We start from the raw sequence: 26,995 nt of genomic DNA, 5'->3' as shown, positions 1-26,995 counted from the left end.
AACGCATATATTAAACATGGGAATATGGGTCAAATAGGTATAAGCTCTCTTAGAACATTCCGAAAAGGAGTCACAGACAGGTAGTGAAAAACGTATTAGAGAGAATTGATCAATAACAAAAGGATATATGACATCCTATAGTACATAAAGATAAGGGAAGTTCATTCTACCCCGAACATTTAACATCGGCAGCTTGAACTGAACAACAAAGGTTATGGTGATACAACAATCATATTTTGACACAGTATATTTTATAATTGCCTATATCACGCTCTTGCTTCGGCCATTAGATTGCTAAACAGATATGACAACGTCTCTCCTTCAGAGGCAGAGTTAAACCTTGGTTAAAACTGGGAATTGTCATTGTAACGTCACTGCGGAATACACGTGATATCTATATAACAATGGAGTTTTAAACCTACCATGACTGTTTCAACCAATTACGGATGAAAGACACGACTAAACATTAAATAGGCCCTTCACATATACTACTCAAAAGAAGTTAAAGAACACCCACATTTTCCTTAAGACTACAGTAAATCTGTCTTGGCTGGTGGGTATTGCAACACACATCCTTTAGATTGTGGGTGTTCTTTAACTTGTTCTGAGTAGTATACATACTGCATTGACAATGGATTTTATTATGAAATATGTTTAGTTTGGACAGGAGAAAACGAATTCAACATTCGTAAATTTGCCTTGAATATGATCAATATGAAGATGAATCTCTGATAAGGACCCACTATAACAGGATCATATCACGCACTGATCTTCAACATCATATATGTGCCAGTCTCGCATATTGCAGAACCACTTCATCATGGTAATGCTATCCACTTCATTCCCGGGTACGCGCTAAAATACCAGTATAATGAAAAAATTAATAAACTTCTTTTTTTCCGCCAGAATTTACAGCCGCAGATTTGCAATATATCTGATATATCTCGGGGCAAATGCATGGTGCTAGTATTTTCATAAACAAGTGAATTATTAAAAAAGGAATAATACATTTACATTTATGAATAAATTATTAAATATATACACACAATCGTGAGCCTTTACGATACAACAGATTTAAATAAAAGCGACAAAACCCTTTCCATAATCCAGCGAAATCTCTGCTAAGAGCAGAGTCGATTGTTAGATTCCGATTATATCATGAGCATGTGTTTATGAATCACATAGTGATGATACCAGGTGTTCGCGAAAAGGTGAGGGTATCCTGCGCCACCGGTGTCACCCGTCACAAAAGAAGAGATACTCTGATACTTTTTTTCTAAAACTATAATATGTTTTCACAGAATATTAATCAAAGGATTTCCCAAGTATGCTGGGTTATAATAATACCACATTGTTGGGATAATGTATTTGTAATATATATGCAATACCAAATGCTTTAGAATACTCTTTTGGAATGCGTAGTTGAACTTTGGCAAATATGTCAAATAGTTCAGCTATCTTAGAACATTACAAAAGGGGGAGGCGTCACATATGGTGAAAAACGTCACATGCGTGTTCTGAAAAAGATTTTGTAATGTTTGATACGTTGTTGTCTCTATGTCGAACGTGTAGAGTTCTTATGGGTTATTGGCAGTCATTGATATATGCATCACTATGTAGGCTTGCCATCGTCAGGCCGACGTTTTCTCACAAATGCTTTGAATGTGAAAAGGCTTGTAAATTGTGATGCATCTGATTTGTATTAGATACTTAATGTTAATCACATTTTGATCAATCAAACTTAAGCAGTGTCATTGTAGAATGAACTTTAACTCCATCACACGTACCGGTCATGTTGGTTTGAAATGTGATGTTCCTCTCCACCCCTGTTCCGTTTATGTTGACACAGGATATTACTATTGTGTAGTTAGTGTAGGATTCTAAGCCTGTAATGTTGTAGTCACACTGCTCATTTCTGTCTTGGTTGACAACAGGAGCACTCTCCGTGTTTGAAGTGTCCGTTTCTTTACAGTTCGGTTTGCCCTGTAACATGAAATATATATCCATGATTGTAATTGTCCTGTTAGTGTTAAGATATTTCGTTTTCGTTCACTTCTGCAGACCATATCTTTTTGTGGAAGACAAATGTGCTTCAATAACCAAAAGACAATCATGTATTTCCATGATGAATGTATCTTTATCATAATGTAACGGTCAGAAAATGAAAAAGAGTAACTGGTGGTTGTACTCACGCCGCCCTCAGGCTGGTCACAGGTCACATTTATAACTCTTTCATGTTTGCCGTCCGATGTAACGTTTATCAGATACCAAAGGATGTTGCCATTTGGAAGTGATGGCCTGGTCCACTGTATACTGATGGAATCTGCCGTTGTACTCAGTACATCCAAACTAGCCACAGGGCCGGACGCTAGGAAAACGAACATAGTAGTTCAGACCGGTCTACATTCATGTTATGCAAATAGATATCCGGCATATACCCCCAGTCCTTTCGCACATCCTCGTTCTCTACTACAACAGGTGCGTAAACAGTGCAGATTCAATCCGGTAATATTTCATGCGCATTGGGAGAGGGCTAATCTTTACCTGAAGCTGTTAAAGTAGTTAAACGAATAGGTGGTTCCTGTCGGTCACGGCTCTTGACAATATGATGATGAAAGAGGATTAGAAAGCAGGACGTACATGAACATGAGATACATATATATTAGATACTGGAGTCGTATTGTGATATGAAGACATTTGAACTGCATACCGTGGTATGTTTGTATTTAATTTGTTCGGAGATTTTTGGAGGTCTGTTATAATTAAACACACAGAAGTTAAGCATGTTGTGTAGACACCCCTTTGTTGGAATGTCAAAATGTTATTTTGGGCTTCCCTCATAAATTACTCTGACATGTTGACAAAAGCGGTGTTCAGCCGATCTCACTCACTCAATGCGATAATTGAACAAACCTAACCATAAGTCATTTCAAAACTATTACGAGCACAGTGTAATCAAATATTTACATATGACACATCCATGGAACAGTTAAACATACCTCCAGTAAGCGTGGTATAATTCTTTTCAGAATTCATGTTATGCAAATTCATATGACGCAAATAGATATCCGGCATATACCCCCAGTCCTTTCGCACATCCTCGTTCTCTACTACAACAGGTGCGTAAACAGTGCAGATTCAATCTGGTAATATTTCATGCGCATTGTGAGAGGGCCAATCTTTACCTGAGGCTGTTAAAATAGTTAAACGAATAGGTGGTTCCTGTCGGTCACGGCTCTTGACAATATGATGATGAAAGGGGATTTGGAAGCAGGACGTACATGAACATGAGATACATATATATTAGATACTGGAGTCGTATGGTGATGTGAAGACATTTGAACTGCATACGTATACCACGGTACGTTTGTATTTAATTTGTTCGGAGACTTTTGGAGGTCTGTTATAATTGAACACACAGAAGTTAAGCATGCCGTGTAGACAACTCTTTGATGGAATGTCAGCATGTTATTTTGGGCTTCCCTCATAAATTACTCTGACATGTTGACAAATCGGTGTTCAGCCGATCTCACTCACTCAATGCGATAATTGAACAAACCTAACCATAAGTTGACCATTCACTTCAAAACTATTACGAGCACAGTGTAATCAAATATTTACATATGACACATCCATGGAACAGTTAAACATACCTCCAGTAAGCGTGGTATAATTCTTTTCAGAAACGGTTCCATTGTATTTGTTATATGCACGGACCTGTAATCAAATCAAGTTCGTCAAGAGTTTGTGGTGAAGGTAAGTTACGGAATAAGTACATCACGTTTCACTCTTACCGTGCCTCACACGAACTGTATTGAAAAGCTTATACTGAAGTTGACATTTGCTACATTCCCAGCAAAAGAATCTTATGCTACAACCTGAAATTGAAGAGGATAATGTAGTGTTCCGCTTACTTCAAATGAATATCGTAAATAACAAGTACCCATCCTACAAGTTGGTATTTACCTTAATATTTAACTACCTTTCTTTGATAAATTTAGACTTTGTTTACAACACAAGTGTATGGAATCATCTGAGATATTTAGTGCTTTAGTATTAAAGGGGAACGGGATGATTTACATTCGAGAACATACAATAGTGAGCCTTCTTTGTACACACAGTTTACCCTAACTCACCGAGAACATGTAGTGTACTTGTGCTGTGATGGGTACAACCCGTGAGTAGTTACAGTTCGACTCAGGTTCAGCTGAAATGTTTAATCCTTGGGGATTTTCTGTCACGTTGTGGTTATGTCCTCGCTGTCAAAATGTAACGGAATAATCATACTCGATATACAATGTATTCAATGCATATGTACTCATCATACATATCCACCCTATTCCTAAATCTTCCTTCCTAACTGTGTATATAATCTGCCGGGCAAACGAAAGTATACACTTAAAAATTAGATTTGACCAAAACATTACAAACGTTTACTTATCAAATCGTTACTAGTCTGAAAATAGTCGCCGAAACACTGTAAACTTAAAGTGGAAGACCACCACCATGTTTCTGTGTGTGCTTGTATGCGCGTGCGTGCGTGCGTGCGTGCGTGCGTGCGTTTGTGCGTGCGTATATGTATGTGTGGTATATCTATACCTGATCATGATGCACGGCAACGCATTTTCTGTTATCTAGGCAGGTTTGAGCTTGAGTAAACTTAAAGTAGTCATTGGTTATTCGTACACTTTTTGTAATTAAAGTAATACAAATCTGTTCAAGTATAATGATCACATTTTTATCTTTAATGGGACATACCTGAGCTTCATACGACAGTATGTAGTATTTTATGTCGCCGTGTCTTTCTGTTTCGTTTGGACAGGAGAAGAAGACTTCCACACTCGTAAAATTGTCTTGTATGTGTTCGATGTGAAGATTTTCTACCATTCCAGGAACTATGAATGAAACATTTCCTTGTCAAGATTTAAGGGCGCATATAAGAATACTGTCGATAATTGTGAATTGTGTCTTGATTGTCCTTAAACTATCGTTGTCTGAAAACGTAATGAAATTATGTTACAAATACAGTACCGACTTCTTTGGCATACTATTTTGGAACGCATATATTAAACATGGGAATATGGGTCAAATAGGTATAAGCTCTCTTAGAACATTCCGAAAAGGAGTCACAGACAGGTAGTGAAAAACGTATAAGAGAGAATTGATCAATAACAAAAGGATATATGACATCCTACAGTACATAAAGATAAGGGAAGTTCATTCTACCCCGAACATTTAACATCGGCAGCTTGAACTGAACAACAAAGGTTATGGTGATACAACAATCATATTTTGACACAGTATATTTTATAATTGCCTATATCACGCTCTTGCTTCGGCCATTAGATTGCTAAACAGATATGACAACGTCTCTCCTCCAGAGGCAGAGTTAAACCTTGGTTAAAACTGGGAATTGTCATTGTAACGTCACTGCGGAATACACGTGATATCTATATAACAATGGAGTTTTAAACCTACCATGACTGTTTCAACCCATTACGGATGAAAGACACGACTAAACATTAAGAAGGCCCTTCACATATACTACTCAAAAGAAGTTAAAGAACACCCACATTTTCCTTAAGACTACAGTAAATCTGTCTTGGCTGGTGGGTATTGCAACACACATCCTTTAGATTGTGGGTGTTCTTTAACTTGTTTTGAGTAGTATACATACTGCATTGACAATGGATTTTATTATGAAATATGTTTAGTTTGGACAGGAGAAAACGATTTCAACATTCGTAAATTTGCCTTGAATATGATCAATATGAAGATGAATCTCTGATAAGGACCCACTATAACAGGATCATATCACGCACTGATCTTCAACATCATATATGTGCCAGTCTCGCATATTGCAGAACCACTTCATCATGATAATGCTATCCACTTCATTCCCGGGTACGCGCTAAAATACCAGTATAATGAAAGAATTAATAAACTTCTTTTTTTCCGCCAGAGTTTACAGCCGCAGATTTGCAATATATCTGATATATCTCGGGGCAAATGCATGGTGCTAGTATTTTCATAAACAAGTGAATTATTAAAAACGGAATAATACATTTACATTTATGAATAAATTATTAAATATATACACACAATCGTGAGCCTTTACGATACAACAGATTTAAATAAAAGCGACAAAGCCCTTTCCATAATCCAGCGAAATCTCTGCTAAGAGCAGAGTCTATTGTTAGAATTCCGATTATATCATGAGCATGTGTTTATGAATCACATAGTGATGATACAAGGTGTTCGCGAAAAGGTGAGGGTATCCTGCGCCACCGGTGTCACCCGTCACAAAAGAAGAGATACTCTGATACCTTTTTCTAAAACTATAATATGTTTTCACAGAATATTAATCAAAGGATTTCCCAAGTATGCTGGGTTATAATAATACCACATTGTTGGGATACTGTATTTGTAATATATATGCAATACCAAATGCTTTAGAATACTCTTTTGGAATGCGTAGTTGAACTTTGGCAAATATGTCAAATAGTTCAGCTATCTTAGAACATTACAAAAGGGGGAGGGGTCACATATGGTGAAAAACGTCACATGCGTGTTCTGAAAAAGATTTTGTAATGTTTGATACGTTGTTGTTTCTATGTCGAACGTGTAGAGTTCTTATGGGTTATTGGCAGTCATTGATATATGCATCACTATGTAGGCTTGCCATCGTCAGGCCGACGTTTTCTCACAAATGCTTTGAATGTGAAAAGGCTTGTAAATTGTGATTCATCTGATTTGTATTAAATACTTAATGTTAATCACATTTTGATCAATCAAACTTAAGCAGTGTCATTGTAGAATGAACATTAACTCCATCACACGTACCGGTCATGTTGGTTTGAAATGTGATGTTCCTCTCCACCCCTGTTCCGTTTATGTTGACACAGGATATTACTATTGTGTAGTTAGTGTAGGATTCTAAGCCTGTAATGTTGTAGTCACACTGCTCATTTCTGTCTTGGTTGACAACAGGAGCACTCTCCGTGTTTGAAGTGTCCGTTTCTTTACAGTTCGGTTTGCCCTGTAACATGAAATATATATCCATGATTGTAATTGTCCTGTTAGTGTTAAGATATTTCGTTTTCGTTCACTTCTGCAGACCATATCTTTTTGTGGAAGACAAATGTGCTTCAATAACCAAAAGACAATCATGTATTTCCATGATGAATGTATCTTTATCATAATGTAACGGTCAGAAAATGAAAAAGAGTAACTGGTGGTTGTACTCACGCCGCCCTCAGGCTGGTCACAGGTCACATTTATAACTCTTTCATGTTTGCCGTCCGATGTAACGTTTATCAGATACCAAAGGATGTTGCCATTTGGAAGTGATGGCCTGGTCCACTGTATACTGATGGAATCTGCCGTTGTACTCAGTACATCCAAACTAGCCACAGGGCCGGACGCTAGGAAAACGAACATAGTAGTTCAGACCGGTCTACATTCATGTTATGCAAATAGATATGACGCAAATAGATATCCGGCATATACCCCCAGTCCTTTCGCACATCCACGTTCTCTACTACAACAGGTGCGTAAACAGTGCAGATTCAATCTGGTAATATTTCATGCGCATTGGGAGAGGGCTAAACTTTACCTGAAGCTGTTAAAGTAGTTAAACGAATAGGTGGTTCCTGTCGGTCACGGCTCTTGACAATATGATGATGAAAGAGGATTAGAAAGCAGGACGTACATGAACATGAGATACATATATATTAGATACTGGAGTCGTATTGTGATATGAAGACATTTGAAATGCATACCGTGGTATGTTTGTATTTAATTTGTTCGGAGATTTTTGGAGGTCTGTTATAATTAAACACACAGAAGTTAAGCATGTTGTGTAGACACCCCTTTGTTGGAATGTCAAAATGTTATTTGGGGCTTCCCTCATAAATTACTCTGACATGTTGACAAAAGCGGTGTTCAGCCGATCTCACTCACTCAATGCGATAATTGAACAAACCTAACCATAAGTCACTTCAAAACTATTACGAGCACAGTGTAATCAAATATTTACATATGACACATCCATGGAACAGTTAAACATACCTCCAGTAAGCGTGGTATAATTCTTTTCAGAATTCATGTTATGCAAATACATATGACGCAAATAGATATCCGGCATATACCCCCAGTCCTTTCGCACATCCTCGTTCTCTACTACAACAGGTGCGTAAACAGTGCAGATTCAATCTGGTAATATTTCATGCGCATTGTGAGAGGGCCAATCTTTACCTGAGGCTGTTAAAATAGTTAAACGAATAGGTGGTTCCTGTCGGTCACGGCTCTTGACAATATGATGATGAAAGGGGATTTGAAAGCAGGACGTACATGAACATGAGATACATATATATTAGATACAGGAGTCGTATGGTGATATGAAGACATTTGAACTGCATACGTATACCATGGTACGTTTGTATTTAATTTGTTCGGAGACTTTTGGAGGTCTGTTATAATTGAACACACAGAAGTTAAGCATGCCGTGTAGACAACTCTTTGTTGGAATGTCAGCATGTTATTTTGGGCTTCCCTCATAAATTACTCTGACATGTTGACAAATCGGTGTTCAGCCGATCTCACTCACTCAATGCGATAATTGAACAAACCTAACCATAAGTTGACCATTCACTTCAAAACTATTACGAGCACAGTGTAATCAAATATTTACATATGACACATCCATGGAACAGTTAAACATACCTCCAGTAAGCGTGGTATAATTCTTTTCAGAAACGGTTCCATTGTATTTGCTATATGCACGGACCTGTAATCAAATCAAGTTCGTCAAGAGTTTGTGGTGAAGGTAAGTTACGGAATAAGTACATCACGTTTCACTCTTACCGTGCCTCACACGAACTGTATTGAAAAGCTTATACTGAAGTTGACATTTGCTACATTCCCAGCAAAAGAATCTTATGCTACAACCTGAAATTGAAGAGGATAATGTAGTGTTCCGCTTACTTCAAATGAATATCGTAAATAACAAGTACCAATCTTACAAGTTGGTATTTACCTTAATATTTAACTACCTTTCTTTGATAAATTTGGACTTTGTTTACAACACAAGTGTATGGAATCATCTGAGATATTTAGTGCTTTGGTATTAAAGGGGAACGGGATGATTTACATACGAGAACATACAATAGTGAGCCTTCTTTGTACACACAGTTTACCCTAACTCACCGAGAACCTGTAGTCTACTTGTGCTGTGATGGGTACAACCCGTGAGTAGTTACAGTTCGACTCAGGTTCAGCTGAAATGTTTAATCCTTGGGGATTTTCTGTCACGTTGTGGTTATGTTCTCGCTGTCAAAATGTAACGGAATAATCATACTCGATATACAATGTATTCAATGCATATGTACTCATCATACATATCCACCCTATTCCTAAATCTTCCTTCCTAACTGTGTATATAAACTGCCGGGCAAACGAAAGTATACACTTAAAAATTAGATTTGACCAAAACATTACAAACGTTATCAAATCGTTACTAGTCTGAAAATAGTCGCCGAAACACTGTAAACTTAAAGTGGAAGACCACCACCATGTTTCTGTGTGTGCTTGTATGCGCGTGCGTGCTTGCGTGCGTGCGTTCGTGCGTGCGTGCGTATATGTATGTGTGGTATATCTATACCTGATCATGATGCACGGCAACGCATTTTCTGTTATCTAGGCAGGTTTGAGCTTGAGTAAACTTAAAGTAGTCATTGGTTATTCGTACACTTTTTTGTAATTAAAGTAATACAACTCTGTTCAAGTATAATGATCACATTTTTATCTTTAATGGGACATACCTGAGCTTCATACGACAGTATGTAGTATTTTATGTCGCCGTGTCTTTCTGTTTCGTTTGGACAGGAGAAGAAGACTTCCACACTCGTAAAATTGTCTTGTATGTGTTCGATGTGAAGATGTTCTACCTTTCCAGGAACTATGAATGAAACATTTCCTTGTCAAGATTTAAGGGCGCATTTAAGAATACTGTCGATAATTGTGTATTGTGTCTTGATTGTCCTTAAACTATCGTTGTCTGAAAACGTAATGAAATTATGTTACAAATACAGTACCGACTTCTTTGGCATACTATTTTGGAACGCATATATTAAACATGGGAATATGGGTCAAATAGGTATAAGCTCTCTTAGAACATTCCGAAAAGGAGTCACAGACAGGTAGTGAAAAACGTATTAGAGAGAATTGATCAATAACAAAAGGATATATGACATCCTATAGTACATAAAGATAAGGGAAGTTCATTCTACCCCGAACATTTAACATCGGCAGCTTGAACTGAACAACAAAGGTTATGGTGATACAACAATCATATTTTGACACAGTATATTTTATAATTGCCTATATCACGCTCTTGCTTCGGCCATTAGATTGCTAAACAGATATGACAACGTCTCTCCTCCAGAGGCAGAGTTAAACCTTGGTTAAAACTGGGAATTGTCATTGTAACGTCACTGCGGAATACACGTGATATCTATATAACAATGGAGTTTTAAACCTACCATGACTGTTTCAACCAATTACGGATGAAAGACACGACTAAACATTAAGAAGGCCCTTCACATATACTACTCAAAAGAAGTTAAAGAACACCCACATTTTCCATAAGACTACAGTAAATCTGTCTTGGCTGGTGGGTATTGCAACACACATCCTTTAGATTGTGGGTGTTCTTTAACTTGTTTTGAGTAGTATATACATACTGCATTGACAATGGATTTTATTATGAAATATGTTTAGTTTGGACAGGAGAAAACGATTTCAACATTCGTAAATTTGCCTTGAATATGATCAATATGAAGATGAATCTCTGATAAGGACCCACTATAACAGGATCATATCACGCACTGATCTTCAACATCATATATGTGCCAGTCTCGCATATTGCAGAACCACTTCATCATGATAATGCTATCCACTTCATTCCCAGGTACGCGCTAAAATACCAGTATAATGAAAGAATTTATAAACTTCTTTTTTTCCGCCAGAGTTTACAGCCGCAGATTTGCAATATATCTGATATATCTCGGGGCAAATGCATGGTGCTAGTATTTTCATAAACAAGTGAATTATTAAAAACGGATAATACATTTACATTTATGAATAAATTATTAAATATATACACACAATCGTGAGCCTTTACGATACAACAGATTTAAATAAAAGCGACAAAACCCTTTCCATAATCCAGCGAAATCTCTGCTAAGAGCAGAGTCTATTGTTAGATTCCGATTATATCATGAGCTTGTGTTTATGAATCACATAGTGATGATACAAGGTGTTCGCGAAAAGGTGAGGGTATCCTGCGCCACCGGTGTCACCCGTCACAAAAGAAGAGATACTCTGATACCTTTTTCTAAAACTATAATATGTTTTCACAGAATATTAATCAAAGGATTTCCCAAGTATGCTGGGTTATAATAATACCACATTGTTGGGATAATGTAATTGTAATATATATGCAATACCAAATGCTTTAGAATACTCTTTTGGAATGCGTAGTTGAACTTTGGCAAATATGTCAAATAGTTCAGCTATCTTAGAACATTACAAAAGGGGGAGGCGTCACATATGGTGAAAAACGTCACATGCGTGTTCTGAAAGAGATTTTGTAATGTTTGATACGTTGTTGTTTCTATGTCGAACGTGTAGAGTTCTTATGGGTTATTGGCAGTCATTGATATATGCATCACTATGTAGGCTTGCCATCGTCAGGCCGACGTTTTCTCACAAATGCTTTGAATGTGAAAAGGCTTGTAAATTGTGATGCATCTGATTTGTATTAGATACTTAATGTTAATCACATTTTGATCAATCAAACTTAAGCAGTGTCATTGTAGAATGAACATTAACTCCATCACACGTACCGGTCATGTTGGTTTGAAATGTGATGTTCCTCTCCACCCCTGTTCCGTTTATGTTGACACACGATATTGCTATTGTGTAGTTAGTGTAGGATTGTAAGGTTTCAATGTTGTAGTAATAGAGCTCATTTCTGTCTTGGTTGACAACAAGAGCACTCTCCGTGTTTGAAGTGTCCGTTTCTTTACAGTTCGGTTTGCCCTGTAACATGAAATATATATCCATGATTGTGATTGTCCTGTTAGTGTGTAGATATTTCGTTTTCGTTCACTTCTGCAGACCATATCTTTTTGTGGAAGACAAATGTGCTTCAATAACCAAAAGACAATCATGTATTTCCATGATGAATGTATCTTTATCATAATGTAACGGTCAGAAAATGAAAAAGAGTAACTGGTGGTTGTACTCACGCCGCCCTCAGGCTGGTCACAGGTCACATTTATAACTCTTTCATGTTTGCCGTCCGATGTAACGTTTATCAGATACCAAAGGATGTTGCCATTTGGAAGTGATGGCCTGGTCCACTGTATAGTGATGGAATCTGCCGTTGTACTCAGTACATCCAAACTAGCCACAGGGCCGGACGCTAGGAAAACGAACATAGTAGTTCAGACCGGTCTACATTCATGTTATGCAAATACATATGACGCAAATAGATATCCGGCATATACCCCCAGTCCTTTCGCACATCCTCGTTCCCTACTACAACAGGTGCGTAAACAGTGCAGATTCAATCTGGTAATATTTCATGCGCATTGTGAGATGGCCAATCTTTACCTGAGGCTGTTAAAATAGTTAAACGAATAGGTGGTTCCTGTCGGTCAAGGCTCTTGACAATATGATGATGAAATGGGATTTGAAAGCAGGACGTACATGAACATGAGATACATATATATTAGATACTGTAGTCGTATTGTGATATGAAGACATTCGAACTGCATACGTATACCATGGTACGTTTGTATTTAATTTGTTCGGAGATTTTTGGAGGTCTGTTATAATTGAACACACAGAAGTTAAGCATGTTGTGTAGACAACTCTTTGTTGGAATGTCAGCATGTTATTTTGGGCTTCCCTCATAAATTACTCTGACGTGTTGACAAATCGGTGTTCAGCCGATCTCACTCACTCAATGCGATAATTGAACAAACCTAACCATAAGTTGACCATTCACTTCAAAACTATTACGAGCACAGTGTAATCAAATATTTACATATGACACATCCATGGAACAGTTAAACATACCTCCAGTAAGCGTGGTATAATTCTTTTCAGAAACGGTTCCATTGTATTTGTTATATGCACGGACCTGTAATCAAATCAAGTTCGTCAAGAGTTTGCGGTGAGGGTAAGTTACGGAATAAGTACATCACGTTTCACTCTTACCGTGCCTCACACGAACTGTATTGAAAAGCTTATACTGAAGTTGACATTTGCTACATTCCCAGCAAAAGAATCTTATGCTACAACCTGAAATTGAAGAGGATAATGTAGTGTTCCGCTTACTTCAAATGAATATCGTAAATAACAAGTACCAATCCTAAAAGTTGGTATTTACCTTAGGCTTTAACTACCTTTCTTTGATAAATTTGGACTTTGTTTACAACACAAGTGTATGGAATCATCTGAGATATTTAGTGCTTTGGTATTAAAGGGGAACGGGATGATTTACATACGAGAACATACAATAGTGAGCCTTCTTTGTACACACAGTTTACCCTAACTCACCGAGAACATGTAGTGTACTTGTGCTGTGATGGGTACAACCCGTGAGTAGTTACAGTTCGACTCAGGTTCAGCTGAAATGTTTAATCCTTGGGGATTTTCTGTCACGTTGTGGTTATGTTCTCGCTGTCAAAATGTAACGGAATAATCATACTCGATATACAATGTATTCAATGCATATGTACTCATCATACATATCCACCCTATTCCTAAATCTTCCTTCCTAACTGTGTATATAAACTGCCGGGCAAACGAAAGTATACACTTAAAAATTAGATTTGACCAAAACATTACAAACGTTATCAAATCGTTACTAGTCTGAAAATAGTCGCCGAAACACTGTAAACTTAAAGTGGAAGACCACCACCATGTTTCTGTGTGTGCTTGTATGCGCGTGCGTGCTTGCGTGCGTGCGTTCGTGCGTGCGTGCGTATATGTATGTGTGGTATATCTATACCTGATCATGATGCACGGCAACGCATTTTCTGTTATCTAGGCAGGTTTGAGCTTGAGTAAACTTAAAGTAGTCATTGGTTATTCGTACACTTTTTTGTAATTAAAGTAATACAACTCTGTTCAAGTATAATGATCACATTTTTATCTTTAATGAGACATACCTGAGCTTCATACGACAGTATGTAGTATTTTATGTCGCCGTGTCTTTCTGTTTCGTTTGGACAGGAGAAGAAGACTTCCACACTCGTAAAATTGTCTTGTATGTGATCGATGTGAAGATGTTCTACCTTTCCAGGAACTATGAATGAAACATTTCCTTGTCAAGATTTAAGGGCGCATTTAAGAATACTGTCGATAATTGTGTATTGTGTCTTGATTGTCCTTAAACTATCGTTGTCTGAAAACGTAATGAAATTATGTTACAAATACAGTACCGACTTCTTTGGCATACTATTTTGGAACGCATATATTAAACATGGGAATATGGGTCAAATAGGTATAAGCTCTCTTAGAACATTCCGAAAAGGAGTCACAGACAGGTAGTGAAAAACGTATTAGAGAGAATTGATCAATAACAAAAGGATATATGACATCCTATAGTACATAAAGATAAGGGAAGTTCATTCTACCCCGAACATTTAACATCGGCAGCTTGAACTGAACAACAAAGGTTATGGTGATACAACAATCATATTTTGACACAGTATATTTTATAATTGCCTATATCACGCTCTTGCTCCGGCCGTTAGATTGCTAAATCGATACGACAACGTCTCTCCTCCAGAGGCAGAATTAAACCTTGGTTAAAACTGGGACTTGTCATTGTAATGTCAGTGCGGAATACACGTGATATCTATATAACAATGGAGTTCTAAACCTGCCACGACTGTTTCAACCCGTTACGGATGAAAGATACGACTAAAAATTAAGTAGGCCCTTCACATACATACTGCATTGACAATGGATTTTATTAAGACATATATTTAGTTTCGACAGGAGAAAACGATTTCAACATTCGTAAATTTGCCTTGAATATGATCAATATGCAGATGAATATCTGATAAGGACCCACTATAACAGGATCATATCACGCACTAATCTTCAACATTATATATGTAGCAGTCTCGCATATTGCAGAACCACTTCATCATGATAATGCTATCCACTTCATCCCCGGCCACGTGCTAAAATACTAGTATAATGAAAGAATTAATAAACTTCTTTTTTCCCGCCAGCAGTATATCTGATATATCTCGGGGCAAATGCATGGTACTAGTATTTTCATAAACAAGTGAATTATTAAAAAAAGAATAATACACTTACATTTATGATTAAATTTGTAAATATATACACACAATCGTGAGCCTTTACGATACAACAGATTTAAATAAAAGCGACAAAACCCTTTCCATTATCCAGCGAAATCTCTGCTAAGAGTCCATTGTTAGATTCCGATTATATCATGAGCATGTGTTTATGAATCAAATAGTGATGATACCAGGTGTTCGCGAAAAGGTGAGCGTATCCTGCGCCACCGGTTTCACCCGTCACAAAAGAAGAGATTCTCTGATACCTTTTTTTTAAAACTTATATATACACAGAATAATAATCAAAAGCTTTCCCAAGTATGCTGGGTCATAATAACACCACGTTGTATTTGAACCGATCACAGATCAGATCATTGATATAAACAAAGAAAGAAGAAACCCTGATGAGATTGGTCACGTGCGAATTATACATTTTTCGTAAGTGTTTCTTACTTCTAAAGTGTTTTACTTTAGCATATTATAGCTGTTAGGTCTTCTGTGCATTTACGATTTGGAACAATGAGAGACGGCAGACAACAAACAACGCGCCATTCAACATGTTCATTTGGATGATTGGTAAGAAGCCTAAGACATCCATTAGCAGTTGCCTATTATGCGAACTATTAAATATTATATTTTCAAAATAAAATCTTGTAGAAGACTTGCTCGAAATATTGTTTATGACAAAAATAAATTGACTTGTTATGGGATAACGTTCGCTTTGGACACACGCTATTACATGTTTGATATTCAGTTAAACTTTACATTATTATGTACGTCAAAGCTCACACAATTATTGTTACAATGTGTTGCCATTGCTTTCTGTATTTATTCATACAGCTTATGCAAGGCAGAAAAGTAAGGACAATCTGCATTATATATTCACGAAGTATTGTGTACTGTGGAAAATCAATTTCTATTACGACTATAAACATATTTGCACAGCCGGACAGAGTTGTCTAGAAATATTTGGGGAGTATTATGAGTTATTATTCATAAGCCGTCGACATTTTCCAAATCCAAACGATATAGAGGACAACCAATGACATATAGTTCATACTGTTTAATTCATCAAAACACTACCAGTTGAAATTGTAGCTCCTGTTTTATTGTGGGTGGACGGGAAATAGTAAAAGCATTTCGCGGCATCACTATTTGATCATGTTTCACACATGTTTATGATATAGTTGGAATTGTTCAGTGAGCTCTTCTTTAAGTAGAGATTTCGTATGATCATGGGAATATTATGTGTGACACATTGTTTAACGCGGAATTGAGCAAACATAAACAGCAGTTGACCTCTGACTTAAAATCAGTATTGATCAGGAAAGGTTGAACATACTTCCAGCAGGTGTACACGTAACACCTTTCTCTCCATCGCTGGATGTTTGTATCTGAAATCAAATGAAAGCTAATGAAATCAAGTCTGCGGTGAATATAAGTAGAGACCTATGCCATATACTGTAACTAAGGCACTCAGGAATAGCCCATGTACAATGAGACCGATCCTAAAACAACATAGGGTCCAGTACGATTACAAGGTTGTAACATAGTGGCTCTGTACTGGTGACACACCAAAAGGGTATAAACAGGCATTTTGTTTGCTATCTGAGGTGCATACATGAAGTACGTATGCTATTCTGTTTCTCAATTTAAATTCTCCCCTTCCTTCTTCGTGTAACCCATGTACAAAGGACAAAGGCTCTCTGGTGATACATGGAAAGATATGCTGGCTAAGTGCATGCGGTGCCATTTGTGAGTGAGGTAGGTATGCTAATAAGTAGTACTGGATAGTCTGCTGCAACAACATCCACATCACAACGATAAACAAAACACAATACACCATTATTGCAATCAGGTAAATTTGTTATACATGTAAACAAACGTGTGAGTGTTTAACGCGTTGGAAATGTATTTCCGTTTTGTCAGACAAGTCCCGGTCATAAAATCTGTAAGGTTTAGATCCAAATATATATATTTGTTTTGTAATTATTGACGTTTGATATGTGACCCAACATATATGACATTTAATTCCACTTGACCTACAGACTGACCAGGTTTAATTGGACGTTGCATGTTTAGTTTTGTCAGTACAGTTTTTGTGTACGTATCAAATACAGTGAAGAATAACATCTCCTCAAAAATACAAGCATTATAAATTTCAAATCGCTCTAACTCGAAAATTGTGTTTTTGGAGTTGGAACAACCTGGTTTTCAGGACACGATATGACCCAACAAACTTGACCTACAGACTGGCTAGGTTTAATTGTTTCATGTTTAGTTTTGTCAGTATAGTTTTCTCTGCTTTTAATTTCCTTACAGGATCAGGAAACAATGTTCCGTGAAATTATCTTTTATTTCGGCCATTTCCTCAACTGTACACCTGTTTCTGTACCTTGAAAAGGTCATTCCATTTCTCTACTACAACATGCGAGCAATTGCTCCTATAAGGAAATATATATTTTAAGTTATTAAATAGAGGCGGTTTGATTGACTGTTGCATCTACTTCACCAGATAGCTGCCTAGATGTGCAACAAACTCGTTTCATCCACTTCAAGCCTGCGCGTTCTGAACGTCTATCGAAAAGCCTCGAATGTCGATTGAAATATATGCAACAAAGCACTTTTCAAAATTTCATAAACGTCCGCATCAGCATCAGTCAATCTGAAATAAACTTCTGATGGTTTGCATTTCTTTCAAATCAAAGTAGATAAGGATACAGATCGTCTTTTTCATTTAGGAGATAAACATACTGTGTTTTCAATGTAGAGTTAGGTTACCTGTAGATTTAACCCCGCTAAATTGAATTTGGAACCGAACGCGCAGTATGTTTATCTCCATTCTACCATGACTAAATAAAACGCGAACTCTTTGGTGTTAGCAAATATACTGACTGAAGCGGCATGGGTTGAACGGAATCACCAAACAAAACATGATGCTGTATATACTCAAGCAGTTTGTTTACATTGAAAGCATATAAGCACGGCAACTTGGTAACCTAACATGAGGTGGGCATCCCTAAAGAAAACAAAGCAAGCTTTGCGAGGCTTTCGTTCTACATCGCGCGTCACCATTATAACGTCATATCGCTCATTGTGACGCAAAAAATATGACGTCACAGTCGTATATAGAAAAGCGCCAAAATTGCCAGCTCTCTGTTGTCTCCAAAACGTAAATACATTCCCTTTGTTGATTTCTGTCGTGTTTTTCTGCACGAAATGTATTGCCACACATCCTTTGAACATTGTAGTAACCGCATCTGTGCATTTTGTAACCTGTAATTGTAGATATAGTTATTTTAATATGCCTCCCGACAATGACAGAAAATAGTACTATTCTATGAATATTAGCTTCCGCGGTGATGCGGCCGTCAAACCAGCTGTTTCAATCAGAGGGGGTTTATTGTGATTTAATAGCCTCTGATTGACCAATCAGAATCGAGTAAATTCCAAATTCATGGTAGAATCTCAAATGAATATTCTCATGATAACGAGATTGATTATCCACCGACTGAAGACCCCACTCCTTGTAACCTCAAACTCAAACTGTAGCTAATATTTCTTTCCCTCGATCTCCCTTCCATCCAAATATATCTCAAGTCACATCATCCGTCTGTGTGTCTTTTCGATCACTTTCTGTTTCTCAAATAAACTTAGTACCTATACATAAAATATTATAAAATATCCCATCGCAGCCTTCAAAATGTCATATGTTGTGATCAGAGCATTCAGGAATGACTCAGGGAACAGTTTTTTTAAAAGGGTTTGTAATAACAAGCGCATATTACATTTAACATGATGCTGACAATGTTGTGATATAGTGATCCCTGAACGACATGAACAAATAAATACCATAAATACATCATTGTACTTGCTTTCTTTGAAGATGATGTTGTCGGTTTCGTTATCACTGTAGGTGGCGTTGATCTTGTTGATGGTGAAGGTGATGATGATATGTGTGGTGAACTTGACGACTGTAAAGTAGTTTCCTGAAGTAAAGCAATTTAGAAACTGATAAGATGAGTGCCATCTACATGTATGATGTAACAAAATACTTAGCTGATCAATGAAGATAGATACCTAACATAGAAACAAACCCGATACACAATTTACGAGTACCATGTGTCTGTTTAAAAATTGATGAGCACAGTCATTAACAGAGATACTCAATGATTGCCATACACTTTGGCAAATATTCGAGTCCAAATTTATAAGTCAGTTCTGTATACAATATACAAAATGAACACATCGTTTGTGTAGCCCCATTTGTCTAAGCTGCTTGTTGGTGAGGTTGTTCATGGGTTCTTTACGCCCTGTGACTGGGGTTTCACAAAGTAAAACGTGGTATCTGTACAGTGTGTATAACGAAACTGGCATCGCCTAAATTGCATCCCTTTGGACAGTCACCCCGTTGTAAACTGACACGCCATGACACATACAGAACCGATCACAACATTGATAAACCCAATTTTCACAAATAACTGCAATGAGCCACTGTCTTAAAACTTGGTAGCAGTAAGGTTAACATTAACATTGAGCGTTTCCCAAAGCATGTTTATTTATGGTGCAGACATTTGAAGATTTTTTGGGTTAATGGTAGGTACTCCAAATTATGCTATGGTATATGGAGAGTATTGACGTGTATATACGCTCATATATAATGGCATATTTTAAATGCCATGAAATGTTATAATATATTGTTGTGTACCAGAAAAAAGGCATTACTGCCCCTGAGGTATCAGATGAGTCCGCTTATTTTATATGCATCTGAAATTTGGGGAAACAATAGCATTGAGAGAAAATAGACCTACTGACTTAAAAAACTTATTACAAATTGCACCACAAACGCCTAATGCTGTAGCGCTGTAGCTTGGAGGGAATGTAGCCGATGTCCAACGTATCCCGAACGAATAAATTCAGCATGCTTGTATATTAATCATGATTTTGAAAGAAGAAACTATAACTATACTTATTATTTGTTAAACTGTTATTTGTTTTTAGGCCTATGTCCTTCATTTGCAAAAGGTATAAACGCCAGAACGCCAGAAAATATCCGGTCTCGATTACATGCCGATTGAATTGGGTGTTAAAAGCAAACTAAATAGTGAACATAATACGGATCACTTAAAATCAGCGATGACATCCGGTTTACGCTAAAAGGGTAAACAGGTTATTTCCGGCCGATTTGCATAAATGACTAAGTGTTTAATTATCACGTATTACTGTGAACAAACCAGACAATCAAATAATCGATGGCACGATAGCGTACATTTTAATTTTGAATTACGTCTGCTGTGAACAAGTGCAGAGCTACTTATAAGTAAACTAAAGCGTTTAAGAAATATGTTCGTTTTCCAACATGGGGGCGGTTTTCTAATTTCTCGGCCCAAACCTTTTTTGAGTAGTTGACTGAATATACAATCTGATTGGTAAATGATACTGAGGTTCTGAAGAAGCTTCAGTACACCAGCATACTTTTCTATCAAGTTCAAGTAAATATAAAACCTCAACGCCAGAGAACTATCAAGTTTCTGTAATCCACCGAAACAGATTCCGTTGGGGTTAACAGGCCGTAAACACAAACCTAAGCGCGTTCTTTAATTATGACGCGTTCAAGTCTAAACATGTTTAATGAATGTGTTCAGTAACTAAACGTGGTTAGACCTGTATCCCTGTACTATACAAAGTATATCAAATATACACGGTACAATAATTGAAGTGAAGTGTGATGAATTACGTTGTGGAATTCAATCTTCAAAGTAAAGTCGATATATGGTGCATGCCCGTTGAGCATCTTGTTGTTGTTGTCTGATGCAAAAATGATTTCAACGCAATATTGATTCTGCGTGGAAGCAATCTTCCCCAACCTTCCTCTACCCACTCTAATCTTAACCCCACCCGTTTGTCGATATCGTTCCTTAAAGTCGGGATACCATCTTTTCCAAAGTGTCTGGCAACTACATTCTGTGTCTGGCAACTACATTCTTGGTCAGCTTCAACCATGCCAAATGGAGGCATTTTCCTTCGCTGCAACCCATCAATGAACCATGTGGTTGTAACGGTGTTTGGCTCATTCAAGTAACCAGGATGTGTCACCAACATGTTTACTTGTGTCAGTATGTTTACTATCCGCGTTCAGTGACTCGTGCAACGATGATGGTCATTTCATTCTTAAAGCTGAAATGACGATGTTCCCTTAAATACCACAAAATGTCCATAACATTTACTGAACGGAAAGCGAGACACCACCTTTTGTCCCTTTCATTCTGGTTGCGTCTAGGGTATCTAACAAAGCATTGTGCATAATAATGATAATGGCCTGCATAATCGATGTTAATATAAATTTTGGCGGGAGCCACGAACACAACAGCACGTCACATCTGTCGGAAAATCTACATTCAGCTTACGGTTAAAAGGTGAGGTGAAAACGGGTTAAACATCGTGTCCAAGATCATTGCACTTATTGTATAATGTTTCTTCCAGAAAGGGAGGTAACTAATAGGCTTCCACAATGAGTGTTTCTTCACCATGTTTAATAACTCAAGGTCGAATCCTCAGCTATTCCCTCTTAGTAAAATATTATACAGATCTACAAATATGTTAACTCGTGAGATTCCTCTAAATAATCTGAATATTATAAAGTTGTGAAGTAGACTCAACTGTGATGTAAATATTTGTATTCATAATGTTTGTTAATCATTTATAATTTTTTAATTTGAAGTTTACACGATATACGGCTTTTCCATTGGACGAGAGGTCGGTCACATGACCGCTAAATTGACGTTCATAAGTGTATGAACGACACAATTTGACGTTCATACGTTTTTACGAGACTGTGTTCTTTAAATGACGTAAACACTGACGGACTACTTCCACATTCCTGGGGAAACCCCTGGGAATTCCCTAACACGAAAACATGCATAAGCGTTCTTTCTGATCATTTAGAACCTTTATTCTTGGTCTCAGTGTTTCAGTATACATTGAGAAATGCCAGAGAGCGTGACTGCATGATTTTTCACGAATATCCTCGCTACGGCCAATCCTAATGAACAAACGAAGAAATGCACATCTAAACTATCGTAGTATCGACTCGATCCGTGCCTAGGCTGACATTGGCCGTCTCCAGCAATCTATGAATTTACCTTTGTGTCTGTTTGACGCATCTTTATTCACCTTTCAATGATCGACCAGTTGATCAATGATGACTAACACATGTAACCGCCCGAGGTTCATTAACAACTTCGGAAATCTCTCCCGTCACGTTTATCGTGTCGGCCATTTTGACGTCTTGTACTTGATGTAAATGTATACTGAGTCAAATTAAAAACTTCAGATTTTTAAAAGTAATCCCATATATGATATACAACGGACAAATGTATCAGAGAAGGAAATTTTTAATCATTAATGTCCAAAGAAGGATTTTAATTAACTGTGGTAACCATAATTTGTTCCAAGTACCTACGGTATTCGGTAATAACATCAACAGTTTAAATCATCAGTCCCAAGCACGAGAATCTGATGGCACACAAGTTCAGTAGCGTGTATGGCCACCATGTGCGTTGACAACTGCCACACAACGCCTCCGCATGGACCTTGTGATGCTTGTGGACCCATGATTGGGAAGACGACGCCATTGTTGCTGCAAAATGGTGCCAAGATCTTGCAAATTCTGTGGTTGGTTCTGGAGAGTGCGCAGACTTGTGCCAATAGCATCCCAGACGTGTTCGATGGGATTGAGGTCGGGAGATATTGACGGCCAGTCCATGACGATGACTCTCGCATTCTGAAGGAAATTCCTTGTCAAAATTGCTGTGTGGGGTCTTGCATTGTCGTGTTGAAAGATCAAACCGGGTCCATGTGCTGCCATAAAAGGCAGAAGTTCTGGTACCAGTACCTGGTCGCGGTAAGCAGCAGCGTTGAGGTTGCCACGGATGACAAGAAGCCTGGAACGTGCATTGCCACAGAAAGCACTCCACACAATGACACTTCCGCCTCGAAATCTGTCAACTTCCTGTACACAACACTGGGCGTAACGTTCATGACGGCGCTTCCGAACCCTCGCTCTACCATCAGCAAATCGAAGATTAAATCGGGATTCGTCACTGAAGACGACTTGATTCCAATTCCTCTGAGTCCATCGTAAGTGTCGCTGTGCCCACAATTGACGTTGACGTTGCACATTTGAAAGGCGTGGCATGACAAATGGCCGTAAAGACTTTTGTTTTCTTGTGTTTTTCTTTTTTTGTTAATGACTGCTAAAAAGTATGACTGAAAACACGTGCGGTATTATGGCCACGTGACACGTCAAAAAACACTTTTGCCACTATAGTGCTGTGCACATGATTTTGATCAATTCACCTTCACAAAAACGGGTGTTATCTGAAGACAATACGTCGCCATTACTGTTTAAATACACAATTAGGGCCCACAATGATAACTGGTCAAAATGTTAAAATTTTAGGATTGTGAAGTTTTTAATTTGGTTCAGTATATTACGACGCGCTGTCATTGTGACTGACTTACTGAGATAGTTCTTTACAGACCTTTCTCATCTAACGAGGATATGATTTGAACACATGCGCTGCGTAAGATGTTCTGAAGAGCAAGTTGTGCATCCACACGCCCATGTCACCTCTCTTTTTGAGGAACTATTTTACTCCGTGATATAGCTGGTTGTTTTATGGCTGTCAGTACATGAAGTCACACGTACTAAATAAAATTGTGTGGGCTACATCCTTTGAGGTAAGAAATTGTGATAAGAAAATTATAAGAATTGACTTTCACTTTGTGTGAGTTCATTTGAGAATGAACCTTCATAGAGTGAGGGCCAAACATTGTAGTTTGGCCCTCACTCTATGAAGGTTCATACTCCAATCAACTCACACAAAGTGAAGGTCAGTTCTTAAGTATAATGCCCGCGATTGGGATAAACATTTGGCTGAAGTACCATTTGATTATATATATACATATTATTTATATATTAATTGTCTATGTAATTAAAACAGCCAATATAATATTAACTAAAGAATATAATTTTAACATTTGCATTATTTTTCATAGTTGAAAACGTTTCAATATTGAATGTGATTTCTCAGAAATGTATGATCTGAACAATTGTAAAACCTACTTTCAAAATACATGTATATTATACATTCTGTCAATATTTAATGTTATAGTAAATGATATTAGTTTTGTTGTAAACATGTTTAGATGTGTATATATTTGTGTGTATGTGGTGTTCAGACTGCGAGATGATGTCTCATGTCATGTGTGTGTACACTAAACGTGTTTAAATGGAAAACAGCAAATGTGCATTCCTTTTGAGATTTAAACACATTCCTAAATACGTTAAGAGCTAAACATGTCTTGCATGTCAACAGTCTAAAGCATGTTTTACAGGGGTTCGCAGTGTCTCTGCAAAATCATCGCAACAGCATTGATAAAGCAGAAATATCCTGGCGAGTCACCCCAGAAAATAGCATGAAGCAAAATTTATGATGAGCAGTGTACATGTATGGGAATGCCATTTGTTAAGTATATATAACACATACATAAACTATTTTCGCGTTATGAACCGTACGGATGGTGGACTTTGATAAAGCATAAACTATTAAGTTCAGAATGTATCTGCACAAATGTACACGATGGTTTAACTAAAGACACTATTATCGAATGTAATCTCTTGTGAGGACTGAGATGGCCCAATCGTTTGGGGTCACAATTCGCTGTCTAGTATTGCGTCCCGTAACTCTGCAAGAAAACTATCAAAAACGGCCTGACTAACATTCTTTGGTTGTCAGGATTTGACCACATTTGAAGACATACTGCATAACTTTGGACGTTTCTTCAACGTCATCATACTTCTGAAATACTGCTAGATGTAACGTTATACCATTATCACTCACTCACTCACTCGACCTCCTCCGTTGTCTAGTGGACAGAGCGTCTGCCCGGAAAGCGGAAGTTCGGTAGTTCGATCCCCGGCTGTGTCATACCAAAATACCAAAGTATGGTAAAAGATTATACTTGCAGTTACCACCCTTGGCAGTAAGGGGATAATTAAAACAAGGACTGGTCGGCTCGGAGTATGCTGAGGCTGAGTGGGACATGGTATCAGTGGGTTAGCACTATTAAACAGGCATTCGTAAGGCTAGAACAAGTAGCAACATACACAGGTGCATGCACGTCACTATATGCGTGCCATAATCTTGAACCATTCATACGTCTAGTTTATTGGGGTGTAAAGGGTATACCATATCTGTTGTCAAACTTGCATCTGTCACAAAAACCCAAATTGCTTATACAATAAACAACAGAGGTGTTGCAATTTTTCGGGAGGATTGTTGGCTGGATATATGTCCGATAGTCATATGATCTTTGACCTTCCTATTGATGTTTGTTTGTTTGTTGTTTGACGTCGCACTCAAGAATATTCAAGCTTTATGACGGCAGTCTGTAAATGATCGAGTCTCATTCAGACAATCCAGTGACTGATATCATGAACATTGACCCACGCAAGTAAACAAACTTCATAGTGAATGATTCATGTTTAACACAAGAGTCTTAGAAATAGCAATACAACACGAGCAGCAAAAGTTATGTACATCCAACCTTTTGTTCCCATCATGAGGACAGATTTGACTCGTTGTCAAACTTGATTGTTTGTCAATTCAGATTTCAGAACATTAGTTGTAATCCATGATGATATTTGCACATTATGGAACATAATATGGGATTTATATTCAAACCAGCAAACTGAGCAGATGTGATTTGTTACCAACTGTCAGAGACAATTGAAGACACCGAGGAAAAGATCACGCACCACGTTGATTGGTTTAAAACACTGAAAGTGGGACAACGAGATAACGTGTATAACACCTACCGTACAGGCCAACAAGAGGAGCAGGAGACAACAAAACCTTGATCCCAGATTCATTTTGGATACGATGGCATGTACATCCGATGAGCGGTGCTAGCTGCTTACATGAAGCATATAAGAATCAGTGGACGGTTGTTGCAAACTACTTCCTCATTGTGAAGTTGACAAGATATTAAAGCCCAGTGACGTCCCTAGCTGACAGAAGCTTCCGATAAGCTCGATAATTTAGATAACACACACAGACACTGCACAGATGACATGCACTGAACATTGGAGGTCAAAAGCATGTTATCAACTCTATCAACTTTACTTCACCAACAATTGTACGTTATTTTAAGTGAATACCAAATTTAGCATATCATACGACAGTCCACTTTTTGTTCATTACATGCGAATTTGACAGTAAGGTCCAAACCTCATATCATTGATGCAAACTGTTTATTTACTATGATTCAGTGACTCAGATGTCGCAAGAAAGTCGCATTTGCAAATTGTGTCAATGACATTATGATATTTCATACTTGACAAGTTATCGTTAATTGAATGCCTCTACAATATTAAGGTAAAATCAATTCAATTGTTATCAGACCATTCACATCTTTAGCTATTAGAAGGTTCCTGCATTAAGTTGGTATATGTGTATGTCATGTTTGTAACAAAGGTGAAACCACGGTAATATACGCGTATAAGCGTAATATAAGCGTTTTACCAAATGTGTTCACGTGGA

At 37.6% G+C, this 26,995-nt stretch overlaps 1 protein-coding gene across 4 annotated transcripts in view; it reads right to left on the bottom strand.

Annotated features, from left to right (window-relative positions):
• LOC124111740 (phosphatidylinositol phosphatase PTPRQ-like) overlaps window positions 1-26,995 on the bottom strand; it is a 247,471-nt gene that overhangs the window by 218,706 nt on the left and 1,770 nt on the right. For all 4 annotated transcript variants that reach the window (XM_048384535.1, XM_048384537.1, XM_048384536.1 and 1 more), the window contains exons 2-18: window positions 19,265-19,378; window positions 16,732-16,783; window positions 14,244-14,380; window positions 13,630-13,752; window positions 13,147-13,210; window positions 12,312-12,487; window positions 11,907-12,102; window positions 9,822-9,958; window positions 9,208-9,330; window positions 8,725-8,788; window positions 7,249-7,424; window positions 6,844-7,039; window positions 4,759-4,895; window positions 4,137-4,259; window positions 3,654-3,717; window positions 2,193-2,368; window positions 1,788-1,983 (exon numbers count right to left, since the gene is read on the bottom strand). In XM_048384535.1, the coding sequence (XP_048240492.1) occupies window positions 1,788-1,983; window positions 2,193-2,368; window positions 3,654-3,717; window positions 4,137-4,259; window positions 4,759-4,895; window positions 6,844-7,039; window positions 7,249-7,424; window positions 8,725-8,788; window positions 9,208-9,330; window positions 9,822-9,958; window positions 11,907-12,102; window positions 12,312-12,487; window positions 13,147-13,210; window positions 13,630-13,752; window positions 14,244-14,380; window positions 16,732-16,783; window positions 19,265-19,378 (2,254 nt within the window). The remainder of the gene's footprint in view (window positions 1-1,787; window positions 1,984-2,192; window positions 2,369-3,653; window positions 3,718-4,136; window positions 4,260-4,758; window positions 4,896-6,843; window positions 7,040-7,248; window positions 7,425-8,724; window positions 8,789-9,207; window positions 9,331-9,821; window positions 9,959-11,906; window positions 12,103-12,311; window positions 12,488-13,146; window positions 13,211-13,629; window positions 13,753-14,243; window positions 14,381-16,731; window positions 16,784-19,264; window positions 19,379-26,995) is intronic.

Source organism: Haliotis rufescens, unplaced genomic scaffold (assembly GCF_023055435.1).
Source record: "Haliotis rufescens isolate VD_foot unplaced genomic scaffold, xgHalRufe1.0.p SCAF_5, whole genome shotgun sequence".
NCBI classification, from domain to species: domain Eukaryota; kingdom Metazoa; phylum Mollusca; class Gastropoda; order Lepetellida; family Haliotidae; genus Haliotis; species Haliotis rufescens.
Note: the sequence above shows the minus strand (reverse complement) of the source record. Positions and strands in the feature narration are given on the sequence as shown.